The following is a 21,987-nucleotide window of genomic DNA, read 5'->3' as shown; positions in this document are numbered from 1 at the left end:
AGACGATATACGCCCGGCAATAGCTACATTGATCTTTTCAACATTACATTGTTTAAAGCCATACAATGCAAGGTTTTCTTAAAAAAACAATGTACAGACTCATACAAAAGTAATCCCCCTCAATCATCACTTACTGCCGGTAAGTAAAGTCGGGACTTTATATAAACGTAGCAACCAGATGCCAGACCGTAAGTGGTAGGCATTCCAAGAGGAAGCTACGAACACTGCAGAAACAGTGCTTCAAAATGGACGTATAGCGAACAAGAGTGAATCTAGAATCATTTTGCTGGCGATACTGTTTACAAACAGTCACCAAAAATTCCTGCACAGTATACCTTTAATTTATTGTACAAAAGAGGCTCCCTTACTATGACTGCTGCTTCAGTTGTGGTTGCAATAAACTATTTAAAAATGCCAAAATTCCACTTCACACACTTGTGTCTATGTTTTGGACGGTCATGTAAGGTGTTCTCCAAAAAGGATGGTGTTTAAGGTTGTTGCCAAAATGTTCGCATTAAGTTTGAGGCTGTGCTTCTGACCTTTTCATGTTTTAAACACGATTCCAAAGATCTAATAAACTACGTCTCCCATTAAAAGATTCTGGTGTACTGTATCACAAGGGGGTTAATCATGAAAGCATCTGTTTGATCTTTCTTTGTTTCAGATAATGCCTGGATATTATATTGAAGTCGTTTTTTCAATGCAATTATTCTATTTCATCGTCGTGGTTGCTTCAAGGAGATTTTAAATAGTGACCAAATTGTTATTCTGCTGATTACAGCTAAGTTCCATTTGCCAATCACTTAGGTGGATTTAGACTACGTAGAGTTTCACATGTTGTATAAAACACTTTTAAGACAGTCAATACCATCATGCAATCTATTTATTAGGTAGAGGTGTGGTGTAATCTCAGTAAAGTCTGTTGTTAATCTGTGGTTGTTCAGAGCAAAGTTTCAACCCCCTGTCTAACATACAAACACAGCTTCAGACAACACATACAGCTTCATATTGTCCAGTGTAGCGCCCTAGCTTTCATTAAATCCAAACTGAATTCAGAAGAGAGGATCTTAAAGAGCACACACACAGAAGGCTTAAATGTTTACTCGAATGTTGTTGGTTTTGATGGCCTTTCTAATATGCTATGTTAAGAAACTGATCAGATGCAACATATCTGACACTCAAAAACAACCCGACGAATGACATCCGCCTCTCTGACAAGGGTTTATGCCCATCACATGAGCGAAGGGGACGGGGGGGAGAGAGTGAAATCTCTAGTTTTGGTTAGGCTGTCAAAATGTGTACCAGCTAATCACTCAGAGGAAATGAAAAACGTGGAAGAGGAAAAAAAAAAAAAAGTCAACGACACACTTTTCAAAGTTTGACAATAAGAGGGATGGGAAAAGAGCAGGGAGGAGAAAACTCCCTCTGAACTCCTTTCTTTCCCTCGCTTCCTTTTTCTTCGCGCCGCTGACAGATGTCATTTAAAATTGCAGAGATACTTTTCAATAGTTAAAGGGAGGGCAGGGGGAGGATGGAGGGATAGGAGAACGGGTGGGTGGATGGGTGGTAAAATGGGCTGACGGTGGGAGGAAAGCGACAAAGAGACGGTGTGTGGGATGGGATGCAAGGTGTGGTGTGCTTTTTGGTGAAGGGTGTGGTAGACGGAGGGGGGGGGGGTTTTGGGGAGGGGTTACATGGGTGTGGAAGTGGTAGTGGCACCGGCGGAGATGGTGGCAGTGTGCTCGTGGGAGAAAATGGATACCAAGCTTGGGCTATAATGAGCCCCTATGGATCAGAGGGGACGTATTGACATGCAATGCTTAAGCTTATACACCTAGACCATGGCTGCAGTGCCTGTGTGTGCCTGGGAGCATGAGGCAGCCAGGGATACTGACAGAGTAGCACACTCCCCGGGTTCTTCAAAGAGCTCAAGTGATTAGTATGTTATCATTACCATTCGAAACGTGATTTTCCTATTCCCTCTCGGCAAAGGTGACACGTCTCGGGGAGACGGCCGGCAGACTCACTGCGATGGAAAGCCACTTCAAAGCTTTCTCCTCCTGAATTTCTCTCTCTCTCTCTTCTCTCCCTCGTTCTGTCTTCTTTTAGGGCCGGGGGGAGGGGAGGGGAGGGGAGGGTGAGTGTGGGTGGGTGCGTGAGGTGGGGGGGTGCTGGGGGGGGGGGGTGTAGTGGTGGCAGTGGCGGTGTATATGTGTGTGTGATCATTAGAATAATGCGCCCCGAGTTTGACGGTGACAGAACCTGAAGGAAAGGGTGAGAGTTCAGCCACTAAGAATCCAGTAATGGCACACAGTGATGGCCCTAATAATGAAACAGCCCAGCGATGGACGCAAGATGATACTGCGGAAAATAATGAAAAGGAACGTGTACAATGAAAACTAAACATCCTACACGAGTACGTAGTCACAGTCGAGGCTGATATAGAGATTACGTCTACAAACTTCATCGAAAATGAGGTGACTATTGCTCTCCAGAAAAGCAATTTTGTTCCAATATACAAATATCACACCACAAAAATGTGAATCGCAGTGTTCGACTGTGTTTTTATTCTGCAGTTAGCAAGCAAAAGCCAAGACATCCTTGTCAGCATTTTTGTCGAAAGAAATGCAAAGTGGCTGCCAGCCCCTACTGTGCTACAACGTCATGTATCAAGGCTTGACCCCTGTGGTTCTGATATAACCATCATGATATCCTCAGAATGAGACACACATACACTAACACCTACTCAAGCTCAAATACAGGCTCGCAATTAAAATCTGCTGTTAATCAACTTAAGAAAAGGAGTTCGTCAAATCATATCTGATCGTCTCATGGAGCCTTCAAGCAAAGGATTTAAATGCAATATATGGTGATAAACATTGTGCATCTTTGAGTGCACCGGTGCACCCACCACCACCACCACCACCATTTCTGCCTATGCATGTATGCCTTTTCATCTGACACCTACATTTTGAACAAAGATCTTCTTAGGAACCACGAAAAATGGTGTTTTTTTGTTGTGCTTTTTTGCGTCAAGAAACACTCTTCAGTTGTAAGTTATTAACAGGGAGCCCCAGAACAATGCAGCTGTAGCTCAAAAGAAATCTCTCCCCTCTTCTTTCGCTCTCCTGCCTTTTTTCAATATCAAACACAGGCGGTTACTATCACCATTTTCCAAAGTTCAGATGATTTCCTTATTATTTCAATAAGGGTGGGGGAGAGTCAAAGTGAATAATGATGACAGCTGTGATTCAGACTGACTGTGTGATCTTCTGTGCCGTTTGTTTGGGACTTGTAAGACGAGGAATTACAAGTGTCAAACAGCTGTGAATATGGGTGCTAAATATTTAAACATGTTTTTCAGCTGAAGAAAAAAAAAAGTATAGTTTTTTTAAAAGCAAGGCTTAAGTGTGTATAAGCTGTGCCAGCCTTTGATTCAAATGCAGGAGGAGCAGAAGGGTAAAAGACTGCGATGGAGGAGTGCAATGGCGAAGAGGGCGCAGAATCAAGCCCGATTACACAGATCGGGCCATTCCAGGAGGGGTAGACAGGTGAGGTAACTCGAGGTGTCTTCTGACCCTCAGGCTAGGAGGAAATGCACAAAAAAGGTGGGAAGAAGACGGGGAAACAAAAGTAGAGCTAAATAAAAGAAAAAAGCGTGATAACATGGCATCTGGGCCAGGTTGGCGCTCTAAATTATGGATAGGTGTGAATGGTGAGCCTTTGATAGGAACTGAATTACTCTGCCTCAGCAGAGACCCTTTTGAACACAGTCTCACTCAAAGGCACATTTAACAACATACTGTAAGTACACCTGTAAATACAAGTCCAGTCATGCTTCAAAGGACAAGCAATATAGTGTAACCTATAGAAACGGCAAACAACTAAATCGACTTATTGGAAATACACCTCCTCTAAAACATGATCTTTATGAGTATCTATTGAAATATGTACAGTGTGTAAACTCTAAATATTAAGACTGTAAAGAGCATATATGCTACATTGGACAAATATGACTAATATTGCTGGACAGCGCAGGAACAAAAACTTTAAAATCTAAAAGGCTGCACTTCTGCAATGTTACAGTTTACATGCTTTTAAACACCACCATCTAACTTAATAAACCACCTATTCTGACAACTAAATCAACACTCAGGCCTTTTTCGACTGCTTATTTGAATTATCATGCTTGCCACATCACTTATCTGAATGTTGTCTGGTGTAGAAGTTTTAAAAGAAGCACAACAAATAGACGAGTTGTCAGAGCAGTCCGATATTACATTTGTTACTATTAGCTTTTCTAACTGAAAGATTAAGTCAATTTAAAGTTAATCTGTATTTAATTATGAGCGAGGAAGCTCAATTAGAGGCTCCGTAGTAGACTTACAGCTAATACAGATACTGCAATGACATAAAAGTTCAAGGAACCATGATTTTATTCCAACATCAGTGCCTTTGGTTTAATACCTCAAAGAGAGAAAACTGCCAACTGTTGCTAAGGGAACTGGATACAGGAAACTTTATCAAAAAGTTATATGAATAGTAGAATAATTGTTAATGCAAATCAGGTTTCCCCAGATAGGTGATTAGGTTCCCTTTTGGAGCTTGTTTTTAGTTGGTGGTCCTTGTTTGCATATTTTTCGTTGTAAATAAACCTCCTTTTACCCGGCTATTTGTTAAGCTGCCTTTTCCCTCTTTAACTTATAAAACCTTACGATGGCATTTGATCTACTCAGCTACGCAACAAGCTAACTAACTACTTGTTTCTGCTGGCTGGGATTTGTCGCTAACTTTATCTGCTAAACCAAAATATTATTTTAGGTGTTGCATGTCCATATGATGAGAGTGTTAGCGATTTAAAGTCTCTAGACATAGAAATAGAGTGAAAGTAGAATAGACACTCCCATTCAAATCAATGTAGCAGTATGGTCAAGCGGCTTTCATTCTTATGTGTGCTGTTACCTTCGCAACCCTAATAGGTTTTGCGGTAATGATGAAGCAAGCAGTGGAGGGATACCTTTTCAAATAAGTAGTCTGACATTTTTAAAATGATACTGTCACTCTTATTTCCAGGTTTCTTTTGTTGCCTTTAATTACATGTCAGTTGAAACATGTTGCTGCTTTGGAAGAACAAGTGAGAGCTGCTGCTCAATTGACGTCTGAGAGGCAGAGATCGTATGAATAAACAGGGTTCAGATCAGCATCTTTTCACATCTAACTCTGAGAATTAAGGTTTTATTTCGACCAAAACAGAGTTGGTAATTGTTGGGACAGTGGACTCACTAACTAGATGACAACCCTTACTAATATGGTACTGGTACGTTTCATTTTGTTCCTGTAAAGTCTGAATGAAGTGTGTTTCTCAATGAGTTAACAAGGCAGTTAAGCTAACGTTAGTCTTATGATGTGTCTCAAATCACATACTTCCGTTAGTACACTTCTAATATACTATGTGCACATGTACTCACTAGGGTTGTACGCGAATTTGAACAGGGTAGTCGTGTTGTCTCAAACCAAACACAGCCGTTGTGCACTTACCGGAAATGACGACCACAAATTAGCTAGTTAGCAAACTAGCATTAGCATTCGCATTAGCATTCGCGGTAGCAAATCATTACAGACTGCTAAATTAAGCCAATAAACATACTGCTGGCTTATACCCGACAACAGTGTAGTGGTGCTGAGTGCAAAAAACATGTATTTGTACAATGCAGCGATGTTCACGGTCGCACAGTCCTTGGCCGTAATTTCCAGTTTGAAAAGTGGCTTCCACTACGTAGCCAAGATGGCGACCATTGAGGGCGAGAAGTGTCCATAGTTCCACACTCAACTTCTTGACTGTTTTGAGAGCACCATCCGGGTATTCATAGTGCAGTGCATTTTTCCCATACTTCTCAGTGTGAACGCATTTATGCACTCAAAAGTGTAAGTACAGAAGTACGCGATTTGAGACACAGCAAGTTCATGAAAGAGAGAAACTTGGATCAGTGTGCAGTGTATTTTTCTGTTTAATAGGTAAAATAAGTGAAGGGAAAGGCCAACACAGAGTTCTCAAACTAGAGTGTGACACACTTTATAGCTCCACTGGCTTGTTTTGTCACCATAATAGCTAACAACAATTTTCTTTTGTAAGAGTCAAAAGACGACAACAAACAGTTCAATGTCCTTTATAGTCATTCTCTTTGTATGGTTGCTGAGCACCAACACTTGAGTTGACGCTTAAAGACTTAAATATTTTCATTACATTGCACACTGTGTATGGTCCCTTACATTTCACATTATGGAATATGAACAATGAAAAACATGTAATGAATAAATAGGCATGCATGGAGTTCGGTAACCTTTGGTGATGGTGGTGATGGTAATGCAGTGGTGAATGACAAAACAACGACAAGTCTTTTAACACGTATCTTATCATTAATGGTAACCTCAATCCAATTTATCACCAAAGGCAGAGAGCAACTGATGTGGCCCAATTCAGGAAAGTTGAGGGACATTAAAACAAGCTGTAAATCCCTTTAGGAACTGAGATGTTGATCAGTGTTTGGCCCAATAATCTACTCGAAGCCTTTACTGCCTAATGTTTGTCTTCAAAAAGGAGTATGAGAAATAATATTGTTTCTTTATGATATTTAAGGTAACTGGAGAGACTGGCGTTTGGTAAATTCATTATCTTGGCTTGGCTTGCAAGCTGTTTAACAAGACATGCAAAAAAAAAAAAAAAGAAAAAAAAGTGTCCAAATGAGCTGATTTTAATTTTCTACAGGAGAGAGGAGGGCAAATTGAAATTTCAATGGGAAAGCGGAATTGAAACTGTTGGAGCAGAGAAGCACTTACCTCTTCACGTAACTTTATCAACTGCATCGCGAGAGCAAAAAAGGGAGAAGAGAGAAAAGATAGAGAGAGTGAAGGAGAGATAAAAAAGCAAGCAGAAAACATGGCAGGAGGAAGATCAGTCATGTGGCTCGGTACAGAATTAACCTTGACGATTTATCTGCGTGCATGTTTAGCATTTGGAAATCACGAGACAAACACATTAAACGGAGCTAAACACGCCGCTCTGGCTGACTTTTTTTGAACAAACAAAGATCAAGTCCTGGCGCTGTCACATTAAACAAAGAGAGGGAATGGATCGCTCCACTCGCAATATCAACTAACATTATCAAGGAAGTCACATCACAGAAGTCGATATAGCAAGAGAAAAGGGGAAAAATGTGAGTAAAATATAGTCTGTGGTTTAAAATGTGGAGGAAACATATTTTGTATCTGTCATTTTGCTGAATTATCCAGAAAAGGATAAAAAGAGATGTGTGCCCTTTGGAGCAGAGTCGGAGAAATGCTGAGCCACGCCATTTGTAGCGCTGTTTATCAATGCTGATATGCTGTCAATATTTCATGTAGCTTATGAATCTCTAGTAAAAGGTGCATGCTGTTTAGATTATGTAGGGGGGAAAGCCATGTGAGGCTACCAGCGCATATACATACAGTGCAGCTTATTATTGGGACAGCCACAGATCATGAAAAATGAATCTTAGCATAGCTATACATTTTTGATGAAAGAGAATGGCAAAGTTATAGTGAAGTAAATAAGAAATGCTATTCCTATTCCCTGTCCTAGAAAACCTTGCATCTCTGATAATGAATCAGACATTTGAGGGAGGGAAATAATCCCATTTGCCATTAATTATGCCTAATCACAATTTAAAAGGTTGCTTCCCTGGCCTGTTCTTAAGTGAGGGGCTGTGGAGAAGGAAAGAGAAGGCTGGGGCTTATCGTGGGAATGCAACACGGTTGGCAGGAAAAAAAGAGAGGGGGGGAGGAGGACAAATTTCTAGATTTGCAAACCTTTTAGAGGTGATTTTTTTTTTTTCTTTTTAAATTCACATTTCTTGGCCAACATTAAAGGTTACTAGATCTAACGGGGAGGCTCAGGGCCACTTTTACTTGTGCTGCTTATTCTGAATTTTGTGAGCCTGGAATAATTTTGCACCATATAAAAGCAGAGTTTTTAGATCTTGAATTACAAACTTGATTGCTAACTTTAAGGTGAAAAGAAAAAGCAAAGTACAAGGTCAGAAAACTGCACCTTTTGTTGAAGTAATTCAAAACAAAGTGAAGCATCAGCTCACTGTACCAGCTCCTATGACCAGAATAAATCAAAGAAAATACGCTTAACATTTGCACCTATTATACTGAAATCCTAAAATACTGTGCTGCACACATCTGTCTCCTCTATTTTTATTACACCACTAGTAAACACACTCGAAGAAATGTGTCGTGTGGTAACGTATACTATATAAAACACAAACAAAAATATCAACCACTTCACACATTACAATCTTTGTCACAGCACTCCCCCTGTAATTTTAGAAGCACCTCAAAAATAGTCCTTGCATCATTTTTGTTTTTTCCACCAATCAAAAAATACCTTTCACTACAATATTACAACTATAAAAAAATATTGTCGATATGTGTAATGTGGGAGGTAAACAAGTATAATTGCATGTTTTTCTAAAGAGCTCCTTCCCTTGAAAACGTCGGCGGCAACAAGACGCACTTAAGAGTGGAAACTGTCTTTTCTAACTCGAGCAACAACTCCCCACTAAGAATGCATTATTGAAGAGGCCAAAGTTTAAAACTACACTGTGGATGTGCTTATTTGGGGGCTTGAAAAAACCCCAGCAGATCCTGCGATCCCTCACCCCAGCTCAGCCATCAGTCAATGGGTACCAAACAAAACTTGTTCTAGCTCATTTGTGCCGCCTGACTGATTGCAAGTCCTCGTGGAGGATTTGTTAAAACTATACGAGGGGCATGTTGAGCTGTGTTTCTTCATGTTTAGCTTTATTTTTCTTTGGCATCCGTTCTTTAGTACGGCCAACGACGCTCACGTTGCTCAAGAGATATAGAGCAGTAAATATGGAATATTGTAGATGTTATAATTACTCCTGCATGAGCGCCTTGCCTTGTGTTTTTGTGATGCCAGCCAGTATTCAAAATTGCACTGCTGCAATTTTTCTGTTATGATAATCAGCAATTTTTTTTTTTTTTTCAAACAAAAGATTTTTTTTATCCAATACGGAATTCGATACAAGTGGTAATCTGCTTCCTTTGTAGCCTGTAAAATCTGGTCCATGCCGGCTCAAACCAGCACAATCTCTTGTGGCCAAGCCTTCTGCTGTGACTGAAATCGAAACTATTCCGTATAGTGTTCGTGTGTGAAAAATGTGTGTGCATTTGCTGCTTTGTGTGTGGCGTCTCTGCGTGTGTGTGTGTGTGTGTGGTGTCGGTGTGTGTGTGTGTGTGTGTGTGTGCGCACCAACATTTGTGCGTGTGTTGCATGCAGAGGAAACAGAAAGAAGAAATGTGCAATGGTAGCCTACCACATTATTAAAAAAAAAAAAAAAACGAGTGATAGTGCCAATTCAGTCTCTGTCCGCATACAGATAACGAATAAATGCCGAACTCTATTAAATCGTCCTTTAGCCATTATCGCAGGGCCAATACGCCATTTTCAGAACTTATGACGGTTCCCTATTTACTTAGCTATAAATCCTTGCCATGTAACCAACAGATTTGTGACTGGTAATGATCTGCTCAGCCAGGGCTATATGAAATGATCCTGACCTCTTTCAGATCGTCAGGAATTAAATTGACCGACTTGCCCCGGCCCCCACCATCTTTTCCCCTCTCCTATCGCCGCCGTCTCGTTAGATAAAAAACCCTGAAGTTCCGAGTACTCCACTCACAGCAAGACCAAGACAAGTATTATCTCCACAAGTTTTAAAATGAAAATGAGGTAAATACAGCACCTGGGAGGAAAAAGGGAAAATGTATATCATGTATTTACTTTGCTTTTGCCCCCAGTGTGAACTCTCTCTGAGGCTTTGTGTGTGTGTTTTACATATACTGTATAATTACAATTATTAAAGTTTCACTTCAGACATTATTATTGCTAATTATTACTGTGTTTTTTCCTATTTAATAATTGATGGTGTATGTTTTAAACATATTAAGGTTTTGAGTCCTTGATATCTTTTTGCAAAAAAAAGAAACTGGGAAAATAAAATAAAAGGAGGACAATAGCTTACAATAGCTTATATTTTAAGGGCATTATGTTTGGCCTAAATTCCCCAAAATGATTATGTTTCAATGTTAATATATGTTAAACATTTTCACATTCATTTCATTTAATTATTATTATTTTGCATTTAACAATTTGCATTATTATATTGATGTGTGAAGTGAGGATTGTAAGAATGAAGTTGTGGAAGTGTCCATAGATTTAAATGTCACATTCTGCTTCCTCTAAATTTCCTGACATGTCTGCATGCATGGATCACAAAAACATTTTATATTTCTTATTTATATTGAAATTTTTATAATTTAGCAATACAGTAATTTGATATAAAACAATATACAATTAATCTGATAATTACTGTCAAGAATTATAATGTTTTCAATGAAAAATACAACAATAAAACAGTGATTCCCCAAATTTTAAGTATAGATTCAACATAATTTTTTACATACTATTGATTCTATACTGATATATTTTTTTCAATAATTTTCTACAAATTCTACATTAATAAATATTTCTTTTAAATATTTTCGGATGCATTTTTAATGAAAGGGAAATAAGATTTGAAATGAAATGTGATAATTTTTTTTTCCTCTCCAGCTTTTCCTTGACAGGATTTTGATAGAACTCCTCAGTGTCTCAAACGTGACATTTCTGACAGCAAATCTCCTTCCAACTTCTGCAGAAAATGTCAGAGTCACTTTTGTGTCTCGCTAATTTGCCGAGAATATGCATTTCAATTACACATCTTGGTTCTTGATACATATGTTTCTAAGATGTGTGGTTCATGGGTCATCATTGAAATGGTAATAGGGAAACGTTCAAAAAAAAAAGAAAAAAAAAAGCAGACAACTTTATTTAGCTTTGCTTAGCTGTGAATCGTCTAAATATACTCATATAAAGCACTGAGGGACTAAATGTGCAAATATGCATTTGAGTATTCATCTTTGTCTTTTTTTGATTGTGCAAATGCAAAGTATTTATTTGCATGCGAGCGAGCGTGTGTAATTGTGTGTGCCTTGAGACGCAGTAACCCCTGCAAGTTGACAGCCGATTGTAAAGGTAATATATAATTAGTCAAAAGACGTTTGGTCATAGTTGAGAGTTACTGCGTATGAGTGGCAGCTGTGCAGGTGAGCAATAGGTAAGTGCGTCTTAAATGTTAAAACGCTGCTCGCTGAATCCGTTGATGTATCACTGTTTTTGATGCAGCTCTACATTTATTCAAAACAACTTAAGTCTAAAAGAACATGTGGCATATTTTGGGCAATTAAGATCACAATTCAAGATAATTGTTTTTCTTCTACGTTGCCACTTTCACAACTGCTGTGAATGGATCTTTTGTAGACATTGCAGACAATGAATGAGAATTGCTCATGTGGTCTTTATCTGTTGTTTATATCCCTCAAATTCAACAGGCTGAACTGAACAAAACGTCAGTCATCATCCTTTAATAAACAATAAACCAATTGTGAATATGTTGACAGATAATAGATCAAAACCATAAAGAAGTCAAATAGAATTTGAGAGTTTTGATTAAGAGCTGATATTAAATTATAAATAAAAACATTTAAAGGGCTAAAGGATAATTTGTATTGAGTGCTGCACCAAAATATTTCAATGATTTTTTCTAATATCAGTTGTCAACAAAATGAGAAGCTGCTTTCATATTAATTTTGAGTATCTGCATTGTGCAGGTTCACCACCCTTAGAGTTTAAAGAAAGACCGCAAACCAAGATTTTGCACTTCTGCGTGTGCATGTATGTCTGCGTATGTGTGCGGACCTCAGTGGAGGATGGAGGATCTATTATTGGCCTAAGTCCACACCCGGCTGGAGAACAGCTGTGGGACGGTTGGAGTGGGGAGGCCAGGTTTTTGGATTGAAATGTGTGTTTGGTTGTGTGTCTGTGTTTAGGTGTGCATGTGTATGTGTGTGTGTGTGTGTGTGTGTGTGTGTGTGTGTGTGTTGTGTCGATCACAATCTGGCTTTGGCCAGACACTGGTCCCATGCCCTGAGCCCACTCACTGGCAGCCCAGCTTTGCATTAAACAGTGTTCCTTCCGCATGACTTGGTGACAATACTGCGGTTTCAGCTCTCGATGGCCCCTACGAGGGGCCCACCTCCTCACCCTTGGGGCCAGTCAGCCACCCACACTGGTGTCGCTCGGGCCCCCTGATTAGCACCTCACCTGGTTCTCCGAGGAGCTGGCGTCATCCCCCAGGAGCTCGTTGCGCACCTCATCACTGTAGGCAATACGTGACCTTTTCTGCAGGGGGAGGAGGATGAGGAAGAAGGACAAAAAGAAGAAGAGAAGGGGGAAACAGGGGAGAGCAAAAAGAGAAAACAAGTGGGGAAATATGGCTTAGTACTGTTGTTGATGCAAAAACACAACAGGCATTCCTTAAGCACGAGAGCCCCCTAATGGAACTTGGTGACAAACTGAGTCATACACATGCAGGTTGTGTGAATGAGTGTGAGTCTGAGTGTGTACCCCCTACAACACATGTACTGAAAACAAGCACGTCTGGGTTTGTGCCCATGCCTCCCTTCCAAGGTGATCTACTGTACCTAGTGCACTTGTGCCAAAGAAGTGATGGCAAAGAGCCCCCCCACCTTGCCCACTTAAACAAATATAAGTTGAGGGATAAAAAACCTCATCTTGTGTGCATGGAGAGATTGTGGAACAGGGGGACAGGGGAGAGGGCCAGGGAGATGTATTATGAGGAAGTATCACTTGTCAGCGCTAAATCTTTTCTGGGGGCTGTCACCGCTGTCATCCCAGTGCAGTGGCAGGCTCTGTGATAACACCAATGCTGAGACTCAGACAGGGAATAATTCATCACCCATTGGCGGCCCATCGGATTTGGGGTTGCCTCTCTCTAACACGCACACACACACACACACACAACCCCTCTCTCACTCTCTCTCTTTCTCTGTCTCCAGATAGAGCTAGAATAAGAGGGAATGCCATGTCCAAAAAGAAAAAAAAGAAACCCAAAAAGACAAACACTCAGACACACACATTTCATACACACTTCAGAGTGTGCCACCTCCGATTGTCGAAGAGTGGGCTGCCGTTGTACCGCTTGTTTACAGACGCCCGACCCATGGAAAAACAGCCTCTTGGCATGCCCTCTAAACTAAATACACACCAGCAGCAGACACAGAAAGTGTTTACTAAGCCTCCTTCGCTTTCTCTCCCTGCCTTGACAGGGTTTCTAGGTGGGCTGCAGGAGGTGGGCAAAATCAAAGACAAACACCAGCATAGGAATGAAAATATCACTTTTTCTCAACACGAATTCTTTCTATTGTCTATATTTACTTAGTTCTCGACTCTAAATAAATAAAACAAAGTAAGGGAATCAGTGAGGGAACACCAATTACCTGGTGGGGACATTTTTTGTTCCTCAAATACAGTATCCTTTCCCCACTATCTTTCTATTATCAGTAAAAGTTTGAAGAAGCTATTGCACAAAGTACTTTGATGCTACCCTCCGTAAGAGAAGCACAAATCAAACTTGAAAAAGCCAATTCTAACCTCACGAGTGATGATATCAAGTTCCTTGATTGAAATAACTTTGGAACCAATCACAATCCAGCTAGTTGATTTTTTTTTTGTTATTTGTCTCTCCTCATAATCTGGAGCACTGAGTGGAAAGTCATGGCTGATGTGATTTGGCTGTTATTATCGTGATGGTGAGGGCCACGGTTCTCTGGAGTAATTACTGACTAGACTGAGGGCCTGATTGACCCGGACCACAAAACCCATTAGATAAAGAGCGCACCCAAACAATACTCAACCACAGGGACCTAAGCTAACCACAGAACGCCCACTGTGGGGAAAAGAGAAGATCGGCAGCACGGACTCAAATAAAAAAAAAACATTGCCCCCACCTACCCCCCAAACACACATTACACAGGAGCACTGTGTCAAAATGTGCTTTAAGATGTTTTTGCTATTGCTTTGCGATTGTGCCATAAAACACTTAAAGTTCAATTATTAACTCTTAAGTTTGTGATAATTGTTGCAACACTCAATCACAGCAAATTTCAAAAGATCTAGAAAAAGTAGGCAAATTAACAGACATGCAATCCATGAATTTATCATACTTGATTTTTTTTTTAATCAAGTCAATTTGCTTCCTCGACACTTTTGACTTAAATCAATAACATGAATATGACACTTTGGCAAATAAAGATGACGTAAACATGTGTATTGTTTCTCCTGAAACATCCTCTTTGTTCAAATGTCTGTAGAAAATGTATATTTACATATAAAGTGGTCATATTTTGTCTCTTTAAAATTAGATAATCTAAAAATGTGTGTCTACAGGTATCAGAAACTTTAATGCCTTTTAAGGGCTTTTGTAAGATAATTTTTACACCAAATTTATTTAAGCACTTATTTAAGCACTGCAGGTGAGTATAAAGGTAAGTAGTACATATGTAGTCTCATGCAGAGGCAGGTTTTATGTAAGGATATGGTTATTAGAGTGACGCAGGTTAATCTAAATTTTGCCAACAACTAAGTGCAAGTGTAAAGTAAAAAGACAGTGTTAGCTTCAGTGGTGGGTGTCAAGATTTGAACATCAGAAATGTGAACTTCCACCAGAAAAGCTGGACTCATGTTGACAAAAAAAAAAAAACATTAAACGATGGATAAATCAAATTAGATATGACAATTAAGACTATTTAATGACTATTAAGGCTGAATATAAGACTTTTTATAACCCGCAGACACCCTAAATGTAACTTACTTGTATGCTTATTTTAATTTCAAGTCTACTGTCAGTATTTTTAAGCCCCATCCTCCATGCAGGGGTAAATAAGTGGTCACTGTGTTGCTGTCAGGACATGAGAAAGACTCAGATTTGAGTGAAAAGAAAGACAATAAGCATCAATTTGAAAACAGCAATGTACACTCGTACACAAGGCACATACACACACATATTTGTTGCCAGGAAAAAACACCCACATATTCCATTTAAGTCGAGTTTCATCTTAAAGAGCTGCAGTGCAACTTAGGGGGAAAGACGACTTCACCAGTAATTGAGACGAGGAAGCCTGGGAGAAGCATTGATTTGAATGTTAAGGCTTACGTCGCCTTCAAACCATATGCAGGGATTTTTTGGTATTTCTAAATAGCTGTCTGTTACAGATGAATGTATGAAGCGTTTCTGCAATGAGAACAGTGTAGATAACAAAGGGAAGTATAAAGAATGGAAAATGTCATTGAAATGAAAGTGTGCCGCTACTTCCCCTGTACCTACAGTATACACTCCGGTTTTTGGATTCCCCCTCAGGAAAACAACAGATTCCTGAGTGATTACTGCCTTCCCATTTGATGTGAAACAGCTGTGCAATATTGACTGCTTAATACAGGAGCAGATTTTGATTATAAGTTAGGGGTGTTAAGCAAAAAAAAAAAAAATTGCTAAGTGACAACAGGATGACTCTGAGGTCAGGAAAGCAGATATCAGATACCTGGAGTAAAGAATCTTCTATTCTATAAGGAAAATGCATTGAAACTCTCTCATTCTAGCTACAGTATGTAAAGACTGAGCTCCACATCTTAAGACGAAACCAGCTAATCAGGCTTTGTAATCTAAAAAAGAATGAGCGCTTTTAGAAGATACCTTATTGCTCAGAAAAGTGAAAAAAAAGGAGCTTTTTTTAATCCTTTTGAAAGGTCTGTCTTTTGTCACTTTTTTAATCTTGGGTGAGAATTTGCTTCTATTCCCGGAAGCACACAAGAAAAGTACAAAGGTACATCTTAACTTTATGCAAAGTGGCCTGCCTTTAAAACTCTACACATCCCGTCAAATGCAGCGATGGAGGTGCTGGTGTCCTGTCAAAAACACACGTTTTACCTCTGTTGACATGGATAGCAGACGGAGGAAAAAAACACTACTCTTCTTTACCCATCAAAATGTAATTACATATGCATGCATAACAATTCATATCAGATATGCTAATCAGTTTGGCATAATCCTCTGAGCAGCAAATGATATTTATTTAATTATAGCAAATATATGGATCCCTCCTTTGTCTGCGATTTCTTTCTAGTATATGGGCATGCATGGGGGATATATTGCCTAAATTAACATGATGATTTTTAAGTTCCCCCATCGAGCAGAAAGAAGAAAGCAAATCTTGAAAAACATCTGTTTACAGAAAACGTATTGATGATTGCAAAACAATGACCTTTTCTAATTTCAAGCAGTCAACAATCTTTGTAATGTAAGAGAAAAGTTCCCTATCTGCAGAAAAAAAAAATCCAATAATTAAAATCAAATACAACGAGATTTATATACACATTTCAGCGCCCTCCAACTCTCCTCCTTGCTTTTTGCCCAGTGCAACGAGTGACACAAGGACAAGCGCAAATAATTGTGGCGCCTGGAAAGCTGAAAAATGTAAACAGTTCATTAGATGGGAAATAAAAGGCGTAAAAATACCCAGGGGCAGAGTGTAATGAGGGGCCCTGAAGTTCCTCTGCAGATGCTTTTTCCCTCCACTTTCCCGAGCTTTTCCTTTTCGCCCTGCACACACGGCTGGTGGCATAGCATGAAGAGTAATTAACCATATTCAATTTACGATACTATGTTCCATTACAGGCTTTTTCACCAGTAGGAGAGCGGCCGGGCATTTCCAAATTTAGACCCAATAACACTTATGTCCAGCTCCACGTGCTGGTCTGAAACTGGCATTCAACCTTTTATTTTCCTCACAGTTAGAGCTGCTCTGTGAATGTGGAAAGGTATCAAAACCACCATTTTAAAAATAACTTTCAGGTGGGCATAAAATGCGCACAAATACGCGACTTAACTTTTTTTTCCCATGAGTTTAATATCCTTAAATGTCTTATAAAAACTGACAAACACAAAATAAAGTGAGGTAATAAAATGTCTTTATGTTGATAAGAATGTGTGCTAAACTCAAAGGTTATTCATATCACTTCCTTTCCTCCCCCTGCTGTGATATTTTCCCAGGTGATGTGTGGACCAGTACCAGCAGGTCTCACTCTGGTTCCCCTCCCACAAGTGGGGGCAGAGGTGGACCGATGCGGCATGGTGTTAAAAGGAAGCTGAGACCTTTAAGCAGGCACAAGTATCACAACAGCATCTTAAATAATGCATCTCTGCTTGGCAGGGGTTTAACACACACACACACACACACACACACACACACACACACACACACACAGCACAAAGGAAAACACACACACACACACACACACAAACTGTTGTCTAGTGTCTTTCCTTACTCCTTTAACACAAACAAATTGGGAGAGGTTGTTCAATTAAGTAAGTGCTCCTTTTTAATGCATTTGATATATTATCAGACAAAGGCGAGTAGCTGCAATTGGGATTGTCACAGGAGGGTGTCATTTGTGCCTTTGTTTTATTGCGGTCTTTGGTGCCATCGAATCCTCCACTTCTGACTGCGCGTGTGTTTGTGTGAGTGTGCACACGCGTGCACTAGAGCCACTGTATGAACAACGGAGGCTTCTGCGAGCCTTTGCATCCCGGGGAAACCTCCTTTAGAGAACGTACGCGCGCGACATATGTGAACGGTAGCCCGGTGTGTGTTCTTTCCCCTAATAGAAGTGCAGCAGTGGTAGAGAAGCCGGAGCCTTAGATAACAGCATGGGGCCTCTCATTAGCTCACAGGTTGGTGCTTTGGTGGCTTCCACGCACACGGCATTGTGTTCCACTTCCATGGAGAACCTGAAGGAGTCTCAGGGAAGCCGTTGTCGAAAACACAAATAAAGGTGAATGATCAACCGAGGCGAGGTAATAAATGAGCCTGCGACATATCTAAACAGGTATGAGGTGAGGAGACGGTTTTGAGGGTGACGGAGAGTGTCGGCTTCAAAAAGATCGCTAAAAACGGTCAGGGACAACTGTGAAAAAAACTTCTCTTATTAGTTCAGTTCAATAAAAAATGCAAATTCCTACTTTCACATTTCATCACTGAACCTATGAAATTCTTTTACATTACACCGCAAGTAAACAGGATTTTATCTCTGGGGGGAAATACCTCGCCGTTCGCTGGTGAAAGAGTACACTATTCTGATAGAGGCCTTTCATGCTTGTACCTCTGTGATACCGGTGGTGTATTTCCCTGTCAAAGTCATTTCTATTGCTAAGTACAGCCGAGATCAGTCAATAAGCCTAACGACTGTACCCACAAAGCGAGAGGCCGAGAGGCGGCAAGAGAAGAGAGGAGGGTGGGGGGGGTTGCAAGTGAACTCCAAACAAAAGAGCAAATTCGAGGAGGGCTTTGATTGAAGAAGCGCCATATACTTTTTGAAGGCCGAGGGATCATCTCTCAATGGTTATTTCTTTAAGGCATGAGGGCCCGATTAAACCCAATATTAAAATATGGAGGCGCTTCTAATGAAAAATCAAAGGCCCCGTTTCCCCTCCCACACCCCCGTCCTTCCATCTCCCTTTCCCTCCTTCTCTCGTCTTCTGTCAGGTTTTCTCCCTTAGCCCAAGGAGGGGACAGAAAGAAAGACGGCAAGAAAGTGTGAAAAGAAAGAAGGGAGCAAGAGAGGGAAAGAGAAAAATGGGGAAAGAGGGAGGGTTATAGAGATGAGGGACCGAGGTGCTGGTGGTGCAAAACAGAGACAGACAGCATTGGTTGGAGGAGTAAATCAATAGAGCAGAGCCGTCGGGGAGGCGGGCAGCCAGGGCAAGGAGAGAGGAGAGGAGAGGGGGAACCAGCACAGGGGCTCGGGCTCCGATCACAACGCTGGCTTCTGGCGTGCAGTGGGGAATAAAGTGGGCCTCCCCGGGTCAGCACCAGAGAAAAAGGTGAGATTAGAGGAAAGTGGAGGAGGGATTTTCACAGAGTGAAGGTGGGAGGGGTGGGAGAGGTGGGTGTTGGAGGATGACGAGGAGAGAGAAAGTGTGTGTGGAGGAGGAGGGGGGGTGTTAGGAGATGTGCAATGCAGGATACCTGGCAAGCCAGGGACCAACCGGCCCATTAGCCTGTGGCTACCTACATATGGTTCACTGAACCCTCTGCTGAGAAGAGCTCCTCTCCTATCAGTCTTCCCATCTTTTTTAAAGAAAGAAATACCTTCACTTTTAACCCTTTCTCTGCTTTGGAAAGAGGTTCACTCCTGACCTCGATTTATGATTCATTTTTGTTTGATGTCTATTCTTGGAGTGTTATCTAAAATTGAAAAATGTAATAAAAAAAAAAAAAAAAAACCTAGACACAAAGGGAGAGGAGTCGGGCCTGCTGAGCATGTGCGTGTGCACGTCCGTCAGTGGACACGCACAGAAGACTATCTCCTTCACTGCTTTGCCTTTTCTTGTAATGTGACCATTGTTGGTGCTGAATAGCTTGCTCATTAGCATAAGAATACAGCAGCACATATAGGGACTTAGCCAGATCATTATCTCTATATATTTATGTATACTTTGTTATTTCAGTAGCCAGAGCACATTCAAATGCTGATGAGGCCAGTAAGGCCCCCTTCCAAAGCCCTTCCAACATGTGCCCTCCTGAACTTCCCAATACACTTACCAGTTTCCTGGGAGTCTGCAGGTTTTGTACTGGAATTTACAACAGCAGTTCAAAAAAACATTATGAGAAATAGCCGAGTGAGGGCTACAGAGGAGACATGCTTACACCTCTTAAGCAGATTTAATAAACTAAAGTATACAGAGAAGAACATGTTTAACCCAGGAATAAATAGTCGAGTTGAATAATTCACTAAAACAATCATCTGCGGTTCATTCTTCAAAAGAAAAAAAGTGGCAGAAAATATAAAAAGGACCACTGCAAAGCAAAACTACATAAATAACATTAATTTAATGAGCTATGTTATAATTTGATTGTTTTTTTTTTTAATGGGCAACAGATTTTTTTTCTTCCTACTGGGAATTTTTGGCCATTTGATACGAGCACTTAAAGCAGAGAATGTGTCGTGTGAAACAGATCATTTCTGAAATAAAAATGTACAAAGGCAGAAACGTACAAAAAGTTTGACAACGCAGAACAAACAAGAGCCCTATGGTAATGATGGGAACAAAACTAAAGAGTTTAGTCTCACTGCAGGAGCAGGCTGATGCTCTAATGGTGGCCAACCTCTGGGATAATTGAAAAAGAAACCCTAATTCATCTTCCACAATGTAATTCTGATCAAGGCCACAGCCAGATTCCACTGCAGGCTTCAAAAAACACCAGAGAAAAGGCAAAATTGTTGGTCGCTGAGAGCAAAAAAAAACACTTTCCCTTTCTTTCTGGCACGCTCCCTCATTAGAAACACTTAGGATGAGAGGAAGAAACTAAGTTTAATTGTGTGTCTGCGTGTGTGTGTGTGTGTGTGTGTGTGTGTGTGTGTGTGTGTGTGTGTGAAGGGGGTGCAAGCAGGGGTTAAAACATTTGTAAACATGGAGCTTTAACTATAAAGAAAATGCCAGGAAAGATGCAATGTAAAGAGTTCTTCCTCTATTTACCCCATTCCTCACTCTTGCCTGCTCTGAGGCTTACTTATTAAAAAGCAAATGCCACTGCCTAAAATACAGAGGAAAAACACAGACCCAATGATTCATAATATATTTCATAAATACTTCATGAATCCCTTCACCATACTTAAGCCAGTCTGGCAAAAAAAGAAAAACAGTGTCACCTATTCTAGTACCCGCTTGTCAGCACATCACTGGGGAGTGGGTGTCACATGTCACTTCTGGTTTACACTACTGCGTGGGACAGGCTCGGTGCAAGGAAATCGGGGGTAGGACAGAAAGAAGAACAGAAGGAAAAGTGAAGGGGAGGTGGAAAGGGGAGTAAAAAAGATGGAGCGGGGGGGGGGGGGGGGGGTGTTATCATATCATCACCCCATGTCTTTATATTTTCCCCCTTATTATCTTTGGCCCCCACTCACTCCAGTCACTCAATCACACAAGCCCCGAGGACAGCGAGGGGACCTGGGAGGGCCTTCGCTTCATGGCAGACTCAGCCAGACAAGCGTCTGAAAGCTATACTGATCGCTGTCAGTGTGTGTGGAACTACGGCGACTTTGGAGGGGCCAGGAGAGATAAGCGAGAGAGGAAACGATCGCGTGGAAGGATAACGGCCGAATTTGCACACTGCCAAACAAAAAACCTGTGCTCCAGGCATAATGCAGATACACCCGTCCATACAGACAAGTGTTAACATAAAGAGATGGAGAGGGAGTCGGGGGTTATCTGCTTACAAATTACAGGCTATGGGATTTCTGCGAGTCGACTACTGACAAGAACTCATCTTGTTAATGACCACAAAACTCATAATAAGGATGACAGTAAAGCAAATGTCCCCAAAATGTATTCCCACTTCTCTGCCTGTCACACTTATCTCAACGCTTGTGATATTCATAAGAAATGGTTGGCAAACATTTTTTTATTTGTGATATTTTTGCACTTGCATTTCCTTCAACTTCAATATCAGGCCTGGTCAAAATAAGGCACCAGTGTGAAGACTTACTCCTTTTCCATCATGGTTTTAGTCTTGTCTCTACAATTCTGCTAGTGGCCATTAACATCGCTAATAAGTACTGTCGGGATGCCTGATATTGGAGTTTTGCTAATATCTGATTTCCCGATATTTTGGCCAATTGCCAGTACCGATAAATGCACATATTAATATCAAGTCCTTCCTGTAGTGGACTTTACATCTTATTATGCCCACTCTTATTGTGATGGCCCACTGGCAGATGCAAACATAAAATACGATGCTTTTCAAAATGTGGACATTTAATGCGCAAAATAAGAAAACTACTTCAACTTAAATTGTGTGTAAAACATGCTGTATGTATCAAATGTAATATTTTAAAACAAAACTGTAAAATTCATGATACTTTAACAGGCTTGAATGATACTCTCCCTGAGACAAACCTGACAA

The 21,987-nt window shown here is 40.6% G+C and overlaps 1 protein-coding gene across 4 annotated transcripts in view; it reads right to left on the bottom strand.

The window, feature by feature from the left end:
• Nucleotides 1-21,987, bottom strand: part of vti1a (vesicle transport through interaction with t-SNAREs 1A) — a 149,604-nt gene that overhangs the window by 110,549 nt on the left and 17,068 nt on the right. For 2 of the 4 annotated variants that reach the window (XM_050059307.1, XM_050059305.1), the window contains exons 4-5: nt 12,272-12,349; nt 6,838-6,858 (exon numbers count right to left, since the gene is read on the bottom strand). In XM_050059307.1, the coding sequence (XP_049915264.1) occupies nt 6,838-6,858; nt 12,272-12,349 (99 nt within the window). The remainder of the gene's footprint in view (nt 1-6,837; nt 6,859-12,271; nt 12,350-21,987) is intronic. The other 2 variants (XM_050059308.1, XM_050059306.1) reach the window with 1 other exon arrangement.

Source organism: Epinephelus moara, chromosome 13 (assembly GCF_006386435.1).
Source record: "Epinephelus moara isolate mb chromosome 13, YSFRI_EMoa_1.0, whole genome shotgun sequence".
NCBI lineage: Eukaryota > Metazoa > Chordata > Actinopteri > Perciformes > Serranidae > Epinephelus > Epinephelus moara.
This window is presented reverse-complemented; position numbering and strand designations above follow the sequence as displayed.